This window comes from Watersipora subatra, chromosome 7 (assembly GCF_963576615.1).
Source record: "Watersipora subatra chromosome 7, tzWatSuba1.1, whole genome shotgun sequence".
Classification (NCBI taxonomy): domain Eukaryota; kingdom Metazoa; phylum Bryozoa; class Gymnolaemata; order Cheilostomatida; family Watersiporidae; genus Watersipora; species Watersipora subatra.
The window spans coordinates 26,483,042-26,501,813 of NC_088714.1; the positions used below are offsets into that span (position 1 = coordinate 26,483,042).

The 18,772-nt window shown below is 34.7% G+C and overlaps 2 protein-coding genes across 2 annotated transcripts in view; both read right to left on the reverse strand.

The window, feature by feature from the left end:
• Positions 1-12,068, reverse strand: LOC137401158 (histone acetyltransferase KAT5-like). Its single transcript, XM_068087538.1, has 9 exons — positions 11,929-12,068; positions 8,476-8,544; positions 7,762-7,976; positions 5,935-6,009; positions 5,133-5,300; positions 4,072-4,245; positions 2,875-3,109; positions 1,241-1,403; positions 1-416 (listed from the first exon to the last, which is right to left on the reverse strand). Exons 1-9 carry the CDS (start codon positions 11,987-11,989, stop codon positions 200-202), a joined length of 1,377 nt encoding a protein of 458 aa, XP_067943639.1. The 5' UTR covers positions 11,990-12,068; the 3' UTR covers positions 1-199.
• Positions 12,069-12,751: 683 nt separating this feature from the next.
• LOC137400604 (ralA-binding protein 1-like) overlaps positions 12,752-18,772 on the reverse strand; it is a 42,194-nt gene continuing 36,173 nt past the window's right edge. The window contains exons 16-20 of the mRNA XM_068086935.1: positions 17,651-17,846; positions 17,442-17,555; positions 16,287-16,388; positions 14,935-15,083; positions 12,752-13,040 (exon numbers count right to left, since the gene is read on the reverse strand). Coding sequence (XP_067943036.1) covers positions 12,912-13,040; positions 14,935-15,083; positions 16,287-16,388; positions 17,442-17,555; positions 17,651-17,846 — 690 coding nt within the window. The 3' untranslated portion in view covers positions 12,752-12,911. The remainder of the gene's footprint in view (positions 13,041-14,934; positions 15,084-16,286; positions 16,389-17,441; positions 17,556-17,650; positions 17,847-18,772) is intronic.

The following is an 18,772-nucleotide window of genomic DNA, read 5'->3' on the forward strand; positions in this document are numbered from 1 at the left end:
AACAGTTGACAGATTTTATTTAGCTATACATCAGAGTTGTGGTATAAAGATCACATTCTGTGTCAGAGGCAGACAACTCTAAAAACAACTCAATTTTCAAACTGTAAGCTATCACGGTTTAAACTATACAGACAAATCAGATCTGTGGCTTCATTGATTGACATTTCCATCTTCAGGAAGGGTGGCCGATGCCTATCCCTCACCACTTGCCCCTTTTACTCCAGTCCTTAGGCTGCCAATGCAAAGCTTTGGAATCTATTCTTATTTTACGTCTGCTCATACTCTTAGCATGAGAGTCTCGCGTCTCCTTAGAGAGGGTGAGTACATACTGTCCCTTAAAATAGCTGATGAGATTAAGATGCTGCAGAGTAGAGATCACATCTTCCCTCTTTATGCTTGTCACCTCTGAAATCTCACTGCATAATAGAATAGGAAAAAATAATCTTATACCAACTAAAACAAGATTTGAATGAACATTTCAAATATGCATACACATGGAACTTAGCAGCATTACATGAACATGGTATAACAACTACTGCAGATGAACATGGTAGGGTAATTTCTCTTGAATGTTTAAAATTTGTCGCATTTTAAGGTAAATTGAGGCAAAGGTCAAATAATATACAGACCAATATGAAAATTTTAAAAAAGTGTGCCAAGTACTTTCTGGAGGACAGATGTGAACTTTACTTTAGCTTAACGTAATTTAATTAGATCATATTTTACCAGTCTAGTTAAATATGATTCAATTAAAATTAAATATAAAACTTTAATCTTTTGGCAATAATCTTCACACAAAACAAAATTGTGAGCCACAAAAAAAGATCTATTTTACACTTACATGTGTGATAGATTCTTAAAGATATTTTTAAACTACTGTTACTACGAAACTATCTGTTAACAGATTACGAAGGAAAATCTTTAAGATACTATCAACAAAAACTAAGCTATAAAATGTAAATGAATGTTTGCTCACAAACTTGAAAACATTTACTGTTCCAACAAGTTAGCTGGTGACATAAATTTACTCTGGTGTGTCATCATCTACAAAATGCTAGTCAAGTTCTGGCTAATTGTATTTGCTTGTCATGCACTCCAGGTCTGCACTTCCAATCTGTTGTCTTCAGTTTCAGTACATTTGTTGGTAAGACATATCTCTTTATTAGATTAAGGATTGCGAGCTGAAACAGGCGAAACTAACAATATGGTTCCAAAAAGGACAATAAACGATGAAGCGTACTTAATAGTAATGGCTGGTCTTTCCCCGGGCTCATTCGGTTTGAGTCCCATTATAATCTCTAGTATCGTCTGTGACCAGTAACTTCTGTATGACAGTAACCCTAAATCTGATAAGGGTTTCTCTGGAGAGCCGGTCTTGCCTTCCACTTTGGACAACTCATAACCTATAAAGAGATTCTCAAAGCATATGATAGCTCCCTGTTACAATTTGAACGTAAGTTTGCAGATACTGTACTGTAGATTTTACACTACTCCATAACTTAGTATAACATATAGTATAATAACTTAGTATAATATATAGTATAATAACTCAGTATAATATACAGTATAATAACTTAGTATAATATATAGTATAATAACTTAGTATAACATATAGTATAATAACTTTGTATAATATATAGTATAATAACTTGTATAATATATAGTATAATAACTTTGTATAATATATAGTATAATAACTAGTATAATATATAGTATAATAACTCAGTATAATATACAGTATAATAACTTAGTATAACATATAGTATAATAGCTTAATATAATATATAGTATAACTTAGTATAACATATAGTATAACAACTTAGTATAATATATAGTATAATAACTTAGTATAATATATAGTATAATAACTTAATATAACATATAGAATAACAACTTAGTATAATATATAGTATAATAACTTAGTATAATATATAGTATAATAACTTAGTATAATATACAGTATAATAACTTAGTATAACATATAGTATAATAGCTTAATATAATATATAGCATATTAGCATATTTCTTAATGAGTTGTACTATAACCACTGTAAAAAAAACATAATTTGCTCCTATGACAACGACATGATAAGAAAGTATGCCTATCCGATTTCTTCAATTCAGTCTGTATTACAAGGACATTTTCCATTGTGAAAAAAAATTACAAACATAATTTGTAATGTTTTTCATAATGTAAGATTTCTTCTTACAGCCTCATGCTAATATGTTGCAGCCAGGAATCAACTTTGGTATAATTATAGCAAATTCTTACTAACAAACTGTCCCAAGTTTGTTGATATACCTAACATCTGGTATAGAAGTTGGAAAAATCATAAAACGTGACCTGAAAATCATTTCATAGCAGCTACATGTGAGGCAAAATCTTGACATATTGACATCTAACGATACTTTCCTACAAATCACTAATTCATGTTCAACACAGAGAGTTAGTATTTTTTGTGAAAGTACCACTTATTTGTATAGGCATGGCAAAACACGATTGTACTTCAATATATTATTAGTTGAAGGTAATCTACAGATTTAGCACTAGTACTCAAGAGACAACTAAGTTCCTACCCTGAAACTTACTGAAATAACTGTTTTTGAATAAAAAATAAAACTGAATTTTAGATCAAAGTTCAGATAATCCCTAGGAAAATAAATTTGGAGTTGTGGTCACTCACTAAAAAGTATATCTGACCTGTCACCTGATGAAATTAAAACTAAAAATATTCATCATTTGAAAGCGCTTAAAGAGAAGATAACTCCAAAGGTCTTTCGTTTGAAAACTTGTTATTTTGATTGACTTACAAAAGTCCTTCAGCACTAACTATAAATGTCTATAGCTAAAGATAAAGCTAAACATCTACTCACTAAACTCAATGAGGAGCTTGCCATAACCCTTTCGTTGAATCTGTGGCAAGGTTAGAATACAGGCTACATTATAGTCTTCTGATGACTCCTTTTCTTTGGAGAAATAGCCGAGAATATGGTGACCGCGGCTGTCAAACTCGCACATGACATAGAACAGGAATGGGTCAGTATCGTAGTAAAGGGTCTTGTGGTCAAGGAATAGTTTAGCCAGCAGACACAAGTTCTGTGCGTATGACTAAAAATGGATCAACCCAAACTTGCTCTAATATCAAGAAGAGACTAGTTGGAGAGTGAGAACGTTTATAGCATTAATTCTTTACATTGATGTTAACTTCTTTTGCACATATAAATGCAAAGTGTTGCTGTTTTGCTTGAGATGTATCTCGGCTCACATTTAAAAACCAGATTCCTCACGCCGGTTCCATCAAATATGTTTTTTTTCATTTAAAGTATGCAACGAGAATGATCAAAGTGTAAAAGCAGCAAACCCCTAAATCATTAATGAGATGTAACCCAGAAAAAGCTTGACTACGATTACCCAAAATATAGTAGAGGTAAAACAACAATTCAATCATCATTAATCTGCTACAAATCTCAAGCAATTTTTGATGTTTATGTCTGTAACTTGTCTAATCTGTTTGATATGAAATACTAAGTAAGATTTGTCAGTATTAACAATCAGAGAATTCACAAATATTACAGTTTTAGTAAAACTATCAACAAAAGAAAAAATATCTAAACACTTGCATATAGTAATTACGTTAGTAATTGCATTAGTAATCTTTGTGCAACATTTTTCAGTTATGTCGATAATTTATGCAATGCTTTTCATGTTTCGCAATATACTTCAACAAAAAATATTTATTAATCAAGTTCGCGTTGGCTATTCGTGGTTGAGGAACATTCAGAGTAAAAGCCAGAGTGAACATCCGCAACATGATCATATCCAGCATTTACTTAATGCAGCAAATAAAATTGAAAATTCAACCCTTGCAACTTATTTCACTCCACCATAAGAATTATTGTAGTGAATACATCACAGAATGAAACTATAATATACCAAGACTGAATCAAGCACCTAATGAGTTTATATGCAGTATGAAGTTCATAGCACTGAAGAGAAGACAACTTCTAAAAAACAATAATTGTTGACGTTTTTTCATAGTAGAATTCTAATTACTAGCCAATACAACACACCTTATGCTTACGACCATCTATCTCAAAAAAGGAGATGTTGCCTTGACGGTATATTTCATTTCCAGGGGGATGGAGCAAAAGACATTTAGAAAGATGGTGCTTCAAGCATGTTCGGCTCTTCAGGTACTTGAGACAATATTCACAGAGGTAGAGTACTGGCAGCTCCGTTAATTCCTAGAAAAAAAACAAAGTGACAGTACAGCCAACTCCTCATTTGGAAAAATGTAGTGATGGTAAGGAAAACTCATTATTTAGTAAAGAAAACATTGGTATACAGTCAACACCTCATTTCATTGACAAGATTTGCAGTACAGCAAACCACTCAACTCTATAGTGAGATACAAATGCAGTATAAGGCAACATCTAGAATATAGGCCTAAGACAGAGCAGCTAATAACTTCCTAAGTTCATGCAGTGATTAAAATTCATTGATTGCAAGTTGACAACCAGATGAACTAATCACTTAATCTTGGCTCTGCACTACAGTCATACCTTGACATACGAGTGTCTCGACATACGAACGTCTCAACATACGATCGTATCAACATACGAGTGTCTTAACCAACGCGCGTCTTAACATACACGCGTCTTAACATACGCGCGTCTTAACATACGCGCGTCTTAACATACGCGCGTCTTAACATACGCGCGTCTTAACATACGAGCGTCTTAACATAAGCGCGTCTCAACATACGCGCGTCTCAACATACGCGCGTCTCAACATACGAGCGTCTCAACATACGAGCGTCTCAACATACGAGCGTCTTAACATTTGAGAGTTTCAACATACGAGCGTCTCAACATACGAGCGTCTTAACATACGAGCACTTTGTGCTTACGTCGTTTTTGTTTCACTTTTGACAAGAGATATCAATATCTTAGGGCAAACTTTGAGATTCTCGTTGTTCAAATTGAACTTGAGAATTCGCAACAAATTGACACTTTGCGTTATATGGAATTCTTCATCTTGTACGAAGCAAAAACTTTACATAAATTCTTTTCGTGAAGTGGAACTTATGTTATAGGAGAGATATGTTATAGGAGTGACTATTGTACAGTACCTGAGGGTAAGGACTGAAATACCACGGCCGTATTCGATATTTGCCAATTTCTATTAATTCCACATTCTTCATTCTAGTAACAACATCTGTATCATGGTGAGCTGACATGGATCCTGTCTGTCTGGGAGCCGATGGAAGCGAGTCCTCTACATCTTGACTGTCAGACACCTGGTAATGATAGCGTGTCACCATTGATATAACACAACATGCCACTTTGCGTATGAATTTATTAAATTCAATTCAATGCATTTGGCACCCTTTAAAACTAATCACATTATATACCCGCTATAATTAACTCAACATCATAAGCAAACGATTGTAAAAACTAATGTTTCAAGCAGCTTATTTTACCATTAAAATGTAATAATAATATTTTTTTTAAAGTAATACCTGAACACTTTTTATATTTGCTATAATATAGCAAATATAAAAAGTGTTCAGATATTACTTTTTTTTAAATAATGGAATTGAATAAAGCAAGTTACATACATGTGTGGCTCTCAATTGGAAATAGTAAATGTGAAACTAAACAAGCCAAATGACCATAACATGAAATATCTAGGTCGTGACACAGTTAATAAGATAAATAAAACTATTTGAGAAACTCTTCCTAAACATTCTAATACTTTATTATTTTGTATTTTTTTAATCTTGCCACAAACATACAATAGTAATGTAATACTAAAATGTGAAGAGAGAGAACATCGAAGTTGAGAAATTGTCGCAGATTAATTCTTATAAATATGAAAGTATGTTCTAGAAGAAAGGACAGGTGAACGGAAGGGCAGACAAATACACTCACCGGTATATTTGGAGACGGAATAGGTGTCACATCTATGTGACTGACATTAACAGCGAGTGCTTTATGTACCAGTTTCTACAAGAGCATTAATGAGACAATCAAGAACAGGTGGTACAGAGCATGATCATCGTTTTGGGAAAGAATAATTTATGGACTTTTGAGCAGTTTTTTCACCTACTCCTCACCATATTTCTCCCCATCCTCCTGTAGCCTCTAATGCATTTGATGCAGCTACAACGAAGCAGTTTATCCTTGGCTACATAAACCTATTAACTATACTATACACTAGTTATATATGTAAAGTTAGTAGGTCTATGTTTGACCGTCAAATTTACAATATAAAAGGAGAGTGAGAGTTGGAAAGGCGTGTCTGCTGTTGTAATAGTGTATTTTAATCAAAAGTTGTCTTTTACTTCTGTATGATGGAAAGATAATTCCGATATTAGCAATACTATTTATTCATGTTTTATAAAATCAGGTAGTAACTTCCTATATAGAGTTGAAGTATGTAAAATTAGAACTTTGTGCTATTAAGTTAACATTACTAAACATTTTTTTTGAATGAATATTAAAAGATCTGCAACTAGTTAAGACAATTAATACATAGTTTTCTCTCGTTTCTGCTTTCTAGCCTCCTTCTGGTTTCCACAGGTTTTTTCTCTTTCCCTTGCAGCTGTTTAAAGCTTTTATTTTTTTATTAATCTTTTATCTACCTATAATCACCAAATTAGGTCACAAAAACCTCATAATTTCATCATCAGTAAGCGATGATTTTCAGTTTGACAACTACATGTAAGTACAGGTGGTCTTTCTAACATTATCAATCTAGAGCCTTACCTTCAGTTAATCCCCTAACGCCAGCTGATTCGACCAGAAAAATCTAATTTATAACTAAATATTACAGACAAAAGCGGAGAAAGTTTGTTTAGCTTGAAAAAATTAATATTACTAATCAACAAGTTATTAAAAATTCATCGAATTCACCAAAGCAATTATTATTCCAATAATCCTAAAAGTGCCCTACTACAGCTGGTTAGTATGTAATGTTTACTACTGTAGCCTCAGACAAAAGAGTGTTCAACCTCTCCAACTTCTAGTCGATTTTGCCTTAAGCATGAAACAATGTATAGCACTATCCCAATTCAGTTTATATATCAGTGCCACTCAGAGCCCAGAAATTACAATGTGTGTCAGCTATTATGGTAGAGCAACTTCACATGAACATGCAAGAGAAACTGTACACAACCATGGTAGAGCAAATCAAAATAAACAAGGAAGAGCAATTTCATATGAACATTGTGAAGCAACTACACATGAACATGGTGGAGCAACTCCACATAAACACAGCAAAACAACTCTACGTAAATATGGCAAAGCTACTTTAAATGAACACAATAGAGCAGTTCCACATTGAAACGGGAGAGAAGCTTCACATGAACATGGTAAAGCAACTCCACATGAATGTGGTAAAGCAACTCCATATGAACATAAAAGAGCAACTCCACATAAATACAGTAAAACAACTTTACAAAAACATAGCGCAACAACTTTACATGAATGCAGTAAAGCAGCGACACATAAACATGGTAGAACGACTCTTTATGAACATGGTAGGGCAACTCCATACAAACAAAGTGAAGCAACTCTGCATGAGCAAGATAGCTCTATTACCCCTCGATAATCAGATGTTAACAAAGAGAAAGCAGACCATGACAAGTCTATTCAATGCAGACCATAAAGGCAGCCACCCCCGTTAATTCAGACATAACACTTTTATAAAGAATGTTAAAGGTATGACAACTCTATAGAGTATAAACGAAGCCTTACTTCTTCTAACTTCTTTTTTTTAGTAGGAGGCCCTCTTTTCATTTGGCTCGGAGTTGGAGTTGAACACTGCAAAACATCACCTGCGGGGCTACAGGGCCTAGAAAAGGGATGGCCTTGACCTTTGACAGGTGTCTTTGTATCAATTTTCTTTGGTCCCTGAATCTCATCTAATTTCATACGTGATTCTTCCACCCACTCATCAAGCCTCTTATTGACTAAAAATAAGTCATGAAATATTTAATATGCAGCAGAAGAATTCTCAGCACACAGTAAACCTAGTGAGAGCAATAGAATAATTCTTAGTGTACAATATAAGAATGTTTCATGTATGATTGAGCAATACATAGTGTACAATATATGAATGTTTCGTGTACAGCTGAGCAATCCTTACTGTACAATATATGAATATTCCATGTACAATTGAGCAATACATAGTGTACAATATATGAATGTTTCGTGTACAGTTGAGTAATAAGCCTACCTAATGTGCAATTAAATACACTCTATGCTATAACACTGTGTATTACAAACCATGCACACTGCGTTATAAGACTGTGCATACTACATGTATATTGTAACACACCGTGTTATGACTGTGTCCACAGTATAGCAATACTGTAAATATGAATTACAAGACTCTGCTCAACGTGTTATAAAATGTACACACTGTGTTTGAATTTCTTCGCACACTGTATTATATGAAAGCCTACTCACAAGCTTCATAGTGGATGTAGTACTTGGTTTCTCCATTTACCACCTTTTTGCTGATAATTTCTGCTAAATCTACAATAGCAGAATTGACATAGACCTTGAAAATCAAACAAAAGATTTGTGTTAGTTTTTAGTGGTCATAAAAGGGTAAAGGTTTTAAAAGTCTTTTATGCAACCCAAGCACGCAAACAAATATAATATATTAAGTATATTATTATAGTATATATATTATATTTTTGAGATTTAAAGGAGAAAATTGCACAAAAATCATAATTTATTCATTTCAAAACTAAATGTAGTTGCATTCTCATGACAATTCACTGAAATAGCAGTTCTCTTTTACATGCTAATGATGGTTTACCAGTAAAACTGTGTGACATTATACATTATTCTGCAAAGCAGCGAATATACTAGACTCATAATAATTATAGCTTGTGTATCATGACATTGGATTAGAGCAGGTTCTGTGAAAATAAGACTATGGATGATTGGAGTTACAAAGGCTACCTGCACGAAGTTGCTGTATTACAGAAACCAATGCTAGTGATGATGGCTGTAGGATCAACAATGAAGATTCTTGGATTTAATTGCGTGTTGAGAGGAAAAAGAACTTTTCACACAAACAAAGGTGTTTTATTAGCTGTAAATCCAATATGAAAAAAACCATGCAAGAGACCTGAAAAAGTATGAAAATCGCCTATCATCACTGTGAAAATACATAAACCTAGTTACTCAAAAATGGATTAGATTAGACAACAATGTTTTCATTTAATCCATAAATTAAGAAATATAAAAATTTGAGTCAACTTGACAAAAATTGTGACAATTGCTATTATTGTAACAAACAAATACTAAGACATCCAATTTTGAAAAAAGAAACAGAACTTGCCTGTTTGTGCTTTTAGCCTGTGCTCCCTAATGCCTGTTTGTGTTTTTAGCCTGCGCTCCCTAATGCCTGTTTGTGCTGTTAGCCATGTGCTCCCTAATGCCTGTTTGTGCTGTTAGCCATGTGCTCCCTAATGCCTGTTTGTGCTTTTAGCCATGTGCTCCCTAATGCCTGTTAGTGCTTTTAGCCATGTGCTCCCTAATGCATGTTAAACATTTTTTCATAGTGAACCATTCAATTGAGCAGAAGGTGTCTGCTACATAGATTTAAACATAACTCAACCATTTAATTCATGTTCAACGCAGAGAGAGTTTAGTAACTTCGTATGAAAGCATTACAGATCTGTCAAAGCATGGCAAGAAAAGAGAGTACAGTCATACTTCGACTTACGAGTTTAATGCGTTCCGAGACTGAGCTCGTATGTCAATTTACTCGCATGTTGGTGCAATTTATTTATATATATAACAATTAAATATATATTGATTGCCATCATCACAGCCATCATGATGGCTGTGATGATTGCCATCATCCCAGCCGCGGTCATCCTTGATAGGCAAACCTATCTAAGGACATTTGCCTTTGTCGCCCTTTCAACATGTTGCGATTAGGACGAACACAGGTGTCGTCACAAACGGTTAATGTACGACCACTAGCCAACTTGTCCGAATGTTTATTGTTTTGATAGATAGCACCGGCCTTTTCACATAGCATCATTCAGTTACGCTGTCACCGGCCAATTGTTGATCTTTTATCCAATGCCTGTGCAGTCTCTCCATCAGCAGTCGTGAAGATCGCTGCGCCTTTTAGAAACTATGGTTAGTCCTTTTGCGAACTAAATAAATGCCTTGAATATAATCCTTCTGTTTGATAATTGTGGATGTATTTCGGTCATATTGCTAAGCTAGCTCAATCACGCATACACATCTCACATATTTTTCAATAATTTTCCGTTTAATAATTGTTATCATTTGCTTTTTCTTTGCATTTCATCTTTCATTTTAATGGCAAACTTTCGGTCTACGCACAGTACTTTTAATTCACATAATTCTGCAGTGAAAATCGTGCATAAAAAACATGGTACAAAAGTATAACCTGAGCAGTTGAAAAATACAGAGTGATGCTGTTCTCGTAAAACACCTCCGGCATACTTGGCAACTGACTCACGTGCTCGTATCTCAAACATGGCTCGTATGTTAGTGCTAAAACCTGCTTAAAAGCTGGCTCGTATCTCAAGTTTCTCGTACGTTGGAGCACTCGTAAGTTGAAGTATTACTGTACTTCAAGATATTATCGGTCGGATATTATCTACAGATTTAGCACCAGTCCTCGAGATAAAACTATTATTTACAAATGAAATATATGGCTCTTTCAGTTTGGATGAGTTTGTATTGTTGATTTAACATTTGGCTGCTGCAGCAGTAGGTCAGCACTGGTGGCAGCTGACAACACTAGATGGTGCTATTATTTTGGAAAACCCTGAATAGGTAAACAACGTGCTTACCTTTTACATTGCTATAGTACTAGATCAAATACCTGTATCACGACTTTCATGTATTACATCGTTTTTTCTTTTGTATTGCAAATACGTCTGATGTCTTGCTTGCCCACATTTTCTAACTGAAGATGCCCTACAGTCCATTCCCATTTCAAGCTATAGCTATGTTCAATGAGCAGCTCTGATAGGCTCAAAGTTATGCGTTTGAGTGTTTGTTAGTAGTGAAATAACAACTGTTAAGCAAAGTATAGTAAGTTAGTATTCAGTTTAATACATCTGCTATTTAAGCCAGGAATGCAACTATACAAAAAGTACAATATGAGAACACAACTTCAATATGTTTGGACCACAAACATCAACAGTGTATAATAGCCTTACTATTAAATTTGTTCTTAAAGTTTGTTATTAAATTTGTTACTAAAAGTGTTCAACTGTTTCATAGTTATTATAAATCTATTGTCAAGACATCTTAAACCCATTTATGTAAGTACAACTCATTTTGTTTGGATTCGACATGTGCTCTAAAGCTAAAACATTCAGTGTGTACATACCAATGATATATAGCCCCCCAAATTGGGGGCTGTATATCATTGGTACATACACATATGGTGCATTAGATAGAAGGCTATTATTTTACTTATGACAACACTAGAACAGAGGGTCCAACTAAATCAAGTTAAAGGGTTCAGATACTCGATCAACAAAAATATCATGTTACTTTTTATGAGCAGACTACAAGAGAGTACAAACTAGTATAAGGTGCAACGACGAGCAAGTCTTATGCACAAACAGTGCCCCAATTTTATCGCAACAACTTCATCTAGTTTTCCAACCACATAAAGTGAATGACCACAAGAAGAATGGCTATCAGAAGAACATCGACCCGTGTTCACTGAATAATGTAACCTGGTTTGTGCACTAATAGCCTCCATGTGAGATGATGAACTACCTATATGAAAAACGTCCGCGTATTGGTGCTGGATTCAAAATCCAGACACGCCCCTTCTGCACTTGAAGACAGGCAACCGGAGTACGAGATTCTACAAGCTATCACCAAACAGAAATATGGACTTACGATAATCTTCGCCATCTCTAAATTTGACTGGTACACGATATCCTTCTTCCAAATTATCCATTTATAATTATCGTGATATATAATGGTGAGTGGTTAATCGTTAATGACTAAAATTTACCCCAGAATTCATAAAATTCGCAAATAAGCAAACTCTTGTTAATAAGAGATACCTTTATTCGCGCCCCTCGTCAATTGATGTCTTCTGTAAATTCGGATGAAATTTTAGCAATTTGATCAATGCGTCTGATTATTCGCACGACTCATGGCTCAACAAACTCGAGCTAATAATTTGTCAAGAATAAACAACTCCAAATAAATCATAGTTATTGCTGTAACTTACCAGTATCTCGTGTCAAGCAGCTTGCCAGATTTTGTGGGCACTTAGCATTGCATATACAGACAGTCTGGTGAATCTACCGGTGTTTGCTGCACTATAATCACTAAACACTTGTTACTGATTTTCTGCAAAGCTACAGAATTATTCAATCCTTAAACTTACGGCACTTCAGAAAAAATGTTACATTAGCAAAAAAACTAACAACTAATATTCACTTCACAATTTGCAGAATAAAAACCTTCTGAAATTGACAATCAACCATATAAACTGCTCATTTTTTCTGTTTGTTGCAACAATTAAAAAAACAGGTCTACATTGAAGCTTCGACAAACTGGCTAAACTGCCCAGTTGTTTTATAGCTAACAGAATTTACTTTGAGCTAAACAAATAGATAAAACAGAATTAAGGACTACAACATTTGGTTCTTTTTCAATCTTATGATAATTGAAACACTTAAAAATGGAAACGAAATGAAGTTCATACTTTCCTGGAATATATTTAGTACTAATAAATACAAGATTTCAGGGTTGATGAAGCTTTTGTGACATAGAGAACGACATTCATTCATCGCAATATGCTCAGTTAATTGACTAGATACTACAAGACAAGAAGCAAGAATAAATAAAATAATAAAAAGTATTGAAAACTAAATAAGACTCTGTTCCTCTGCCTGGTTACTTAGCATCTGCTGTTGAAGAAGGCGGATCTGTATCTTGACATTCACACAGCCCATTCTCTCCTCGTGAATCTTCTTTACTGTCTCCGCATTCTCAGCCTACAAGTACGTATAATAAAATTATGCCTGGTATGGGAATATCGGCTGCGAAACCCTGTCGACATTCTTGCACAGAAAACCACTGTTGCGTGAGGCTCGGCAGCTTGTGTTACAATGAAGCCATGCTGATGATGATCACATGGACCTGTCATGGGATGTTAGGAAAATCCTAGATGTTCAAAAAGTTCATGGATTGACACCTGTGATATGTCAGTCTGTGACAAGTTCAGTCTGATACGCCTGTGGAAAAGCCAATTGGGACTTTTTTAGCACTCTACATGCTTTGGACGTAGCACAGGAGTAATAGTGGTTGGTTGTCTCCTTAACACCATCACTGGTCCTTCTATGGCCCGAAATGCCACCACTGATCATAAGTTGGCCCCTTAACAATTGAAGCACAGCTGCTCGAGTTATGACATGTCAAGGTCATTTTGAAAATGGCTACTCTCAACAAAAAACTGAAGTTGCTAAGCATGATTTCCATGTTGGCCAAAGCATCCTAGCTACAATCTCATCCTGAAAAGGGATGACCTTCATCTATACAAGTTCTTAATAAGTTTTTAACAAGTTTTGTCAGCAGCTTCTTGAGAGAATATGCGGGTGATTTATAGTTCCATGCAGTCTAGTGATGATGTAACTTTGAAAACATCATTTTCCAACCTACATCAACGACCTTGGCAGAATAGACTTATAACTCAAGCCTCTGCCTTACAGTAAAAGATTAGTATGAGCTGCTAAAAATCAGGACATCGCTACTTTGGACAAAGAGCTTTCGTTTTTTCACATTTTAGCACAATCTAAGTTTGTATTTGTCTCCCTTGCTCAATATTACACTCAAAAGCTTTCAACTTTTTTTTGGTTAAATTGTATTTTATCCAAGATGAAAAAGCAAAAATTAACAAAATAATGTCTATATTATTATTTTTAGATTGAACACAGAGAACTAACTTCTTGCTTGCACAACATTTAAATGTTTCCTTATAAAACAATAAAAGACTGTTTTGCGCATGACTTTGCCGACGTTTGAATTTTTTTTGACATACAATACAAATTGACATACAATATAAATTGACATACAATATAAATTGACATACATAATACGAATTGACATACATAATACGAATTGACATACAATACGAATTGACATATAATATAAATTGACATACAATATAAATTGACATACATAATACAAATTGACATACATAATACAAATTGACATACATAATACGAATTGACATACGATACAAATTGGCATAAAATATAAATTGACAAACATAATACGAATTGACATACATAATACGAATTGACATACAATACGAATTGACAGACATAATACGAATTGGCATACATAATACGAATTGACATACAATATGAATTGACATACAATACGAATTGACATACATAATACGAATTGACATACAATGCGAATTGACATACATAATACGCAACAATCATAGCAATCAACATAAACTCGAATTCTTTATCAACTCTCAACAACAAAAATTCAACTCAGTATCAAGTCATCCACATTTTCATCAGTATTAAAGTCTTTTCATTTACTAATATGAAAAAGTCACAGACATCTGAAGACAACAGATATCCAAATTGCTATGACTTCTGCGAACTAATTTTCTTTAAACTAAAAACTAAAAAAACTGAACTTTTAAAACTAAATTAATATGCTAAAGATTAGGTAGTAGGAGCTAAATACAAGCTGTTTATTTTGCTACTTATACATTTCCTTCATACTGAGTCTGATAGACAAGCGTTATCTGTGTCAATCTTGAACAGCATGACACAGCATATTAATAATAACAACTCAGGTGGAGATGACTCTCAACTTAGATGACAGACAAAGCAAAGTGAATCTAATACTATACTATTAAAATGAAACCTCGAGTCTGTTGTTCTGTTCAGTGATAGCGTAGAGCTCTGAGACAAGATTGTCGAGTTCGGTAAGCGCCACATCCTCATCCTCAGGATCGGTATCTGATGTCGACGTGTAGTACTCGTCATCAGAAGACATCGCCTCTGACGAGTGTCCTGAACAGTTAAGAGAGAGTAAATCTAACTAGATACAGTCAAACTTCAACTTAAGATCAATATACTAAAAATCATTTTCTAACAGTATTTAAAAAATAATTTAAAATTTAACCAAATTTCAAATTTGATCAAGCATTTGCACTGCTTTCCAATTTCTCACCTAATGACTGAATTAACAACACAGACTGAGAATACACCATAACATACCGCCATGTTAGTACTGTGATGTACATTTTGAGAGCTTTGTATCACAAAAGAAAAACGGTAGCTGTTTCATGAAAAAATTGTTCTAAAATGAACATCGAGGCATGTTATAACTGACCAAAAGTTGTTATGGAAGGAAACTCGACCACTAGACTGAAGCCTTTGAAGCGCACGTATCACAACATAAGCGCATCAAGTTTTCACTGACCGATTGTATGGCTTCAGACTTGAGACCATTTTTAACAACTTAACAGCTATAAAACTGAATTCACTAATTATATTTAAATTAATGCTGCTCTAGGTATTTCCAGTTATAACTTTGCATTAATCCAAATTTAACAATTACATAATTTTTACTAGAATCTTTGCTATAAAATGAGTCCTGTCAGTCGTAAGCTTAAAAAAAGAAAATGTATCATACAGGATACAAATTTTCAACTTTCAGCATGGTAAACTAACACTCTAACAACTGCACCAAGTGGGTGATACAGATACACAGTGTAATTTAGACTAACATGCGCTATAGTTTGAATGAAGTCGATTTATATATTTTGGGTCATGTTTGCCTTTTCTCTTTCCCTTGACAACTGTCCTATTTCAAGAAATTTTTGACATCCATATGTTGAAAATTACAATCGCAAATCAAGACAAGTATTTTCTCAAAATTAAAAGGTTGACTGGCTGCACACAAGTTCCTGAACTGTTTGTAGCAAATAAAAAAAAATGGATTGAATCCAAAACTGGCATAAACAACGAAAACATTTAAAAAATATCAGCAGAAAACAATTGTGATGCAACATACTACCATTAAAGTCTCTCAGTGTTTGTGTAAAAATTTGTGTGTAGAGGTGATCGTAAATCGTGGTTTACGTTTATTTTAGAATTGAACTCCAAAATTTATTGTGCTTAAAACAAATTGAGCATGACTCCATCTGTTCCTTTCAGCTGTTCTAATTTTGGGCGCTGCGATTGAGTCACTGCCTGACTACCTCTACTCACCGAGAGTAGTGATAGACCTGAGCTCCTCGTACTCAGCTATCTCTTCATGCAGTCTATCTATTTCTATGACTTCTGTGTCTATTTTCTGCTTCAGCTCGTCCTCTGTTACCAAGAAACAGGCTATCCATGCAGCTCAATCAGGATAATCATGCAGAAGGGTAACATGTGTATAATCATACAAAACTTCAGCATTTGTATAATTATACAGTCACACGCAAGTGTCGCTTTTGTGTAGTCATACAATCATAAAAAGTATAGCGTTTGCATCACAGGTGTCCTTTAGCTGGATATTGCCGAAGCTGGGCCGTAGTCTACACACACAAAAAAACAACAAAGGTCCATGTAGTTATGAGCAAAAACAAAAGTATCCACCCAAGTATTTCACCAAGCCGATGAGAAGCACACACAAAAACTAAACCAATCGACAGAGCCACCCATCATGTCAAAATATTCCAAGTTTCAAGCCATGTCTTGCACAACTCACCTTATGGTTTATCAAAACTTGTCCCAAAGTCCCTATTAATTTGAGACTGTCCAATTGCTGTTTTAGAAATGGTCACCGCGAGCCTAACCTAACGTCCTGATTCAACATCTCAGTAACTATCGGGGCATTGCTGAGTGCTCCCAAACTTTTTGATTCCCTCTTTTAGCAATTCCCCGATAGTTACGTGAGATGTTGAATCAGGACGTTAGGTTAGGCTAGCGGCGACCATTTCTAAAACAGCAATTGGACAGTCTCAAATTAATAGGGACTTTGGGACAAGTTTTGATAAACCAAAAGGTGAGTTGTGCAAGACATGACTTGAAACTTGGAATATTTTGACATGATGGGTGGCTCTGTCGATTGGTTTAGTTTTTGTGAGAGCTGCTTATCGGATTGGTGAGATATTTGGGTGGATGCTTTTGTTTTTGCTCATAACTACATGGACCTTTGTTGTTTTTTTGTGTGTGTAGACTACGGCCCGGCCTCGGCAATATCCCGCTAAAGGACACCTGTGGTTTGCATAGCCATGCAATAAGACACAAGTGTAGTATTTGTAGAGTCATATAGCTATACAGAAGCGCAATGTTTGTACCGTAATACATACACGCAGAAGTGGAGCATTTGTACAGTCACACAGTCATATATAAGTGTAGTTTTTGCGTTTAGCATACTTATAGCAATGAGTTCCTCTTCCTCCCAAATTAGTTGAGCCTCTTCCGCAATGAGCAACCTGAGTTCATCATCTTCTGCTATATTATAAACATCGTTGCCCTCTATTATGCTTTCTGTAACAATGAAAAGTTGATCCTATACATCGCAAACTTAACTTATACAGCACATTGAAAGGAAAACAAGATGGCAAGGTGAGACAACTACTGACCAAGCTGATTTACATCCGCTGCATGTAGCTTCTCGGGAATGAGAAGAATTGCGTCATCAGCCTTAACTTCTGATTGGGTAGGTTGCTTCTGTTCAGCCTGTGATTGGTTGGACAAATCAATTGGCTGTTCTATGAGAACTTTGGATAGTGCATCAGCGCCTTCTCCCATCTCGGAGTGTTCAGATCTTTCCTGGTCCTGTGAGTATATTGCAACGATAACATGAACAGCAAAAAACCAGCCATCTTGAATTAAGTAGGTAAAGAAACGATGGATACCAACATGGCATGTTAAAAGCTCCCAACATATCTGATAACAGGCTCTATAAAAACAAAATCTCTCTATAAAAACTGACTCTTTCTATAAAAACTGACTCTCTCTATAAAAACTAACTCTCTCTATAAAAAACTGACTCTATATGTAAAAACTGACTCTCTCTATAAAAACTGACTCTCTCTATAAAAACTGACTCTATATGTGAAAACTGACTCTCTCTATAAAAACTGACTCTATATGTGAAAACTGACTCTATATGTGAAAACTGACTCTATATGTGAAAACTGACTCTATATGTGAAAACTGACTCTATATGTGAAAACTGACTCTCTCTATAAAAACTAACTCTCTCTATAAAAAACTGACTCTATATGTAAAAACTGACTCTATATGTGAAAACTGACTCTATATGTGAAAACTGACTCTATATGTGAAAACTGACTCTATATGTGAAAACTGACTCTCTCTATAAAAACTGACTCTATATGTGAAAACTGACTCTGTATGTGAAAACTGACTCTCTCTATAAAAACTGACTCTCTCTATAAAAACTGACTCTATATGTGAAAACTGACTCTCTCTATAAAAACTGACTCTATATGTGAAAACTGACTCTATATGTGAAAACTGACTCTCTCTCTATAAAAACTGACTCTATATGTGAAAACTGACTCTATATGTGAAAACTGACTCTATATGTGAAAACTGACTCTCTCTATAAAAACTAACTCTCTCTATAAAAAACTGACTCTATATGTAAAAACTGACTCTATATGTGAAAACTGACTCTATATGTGAAAACTGACTCTATATGTGAAAACTGACTCTCTCTATAAAAACTGACTCTA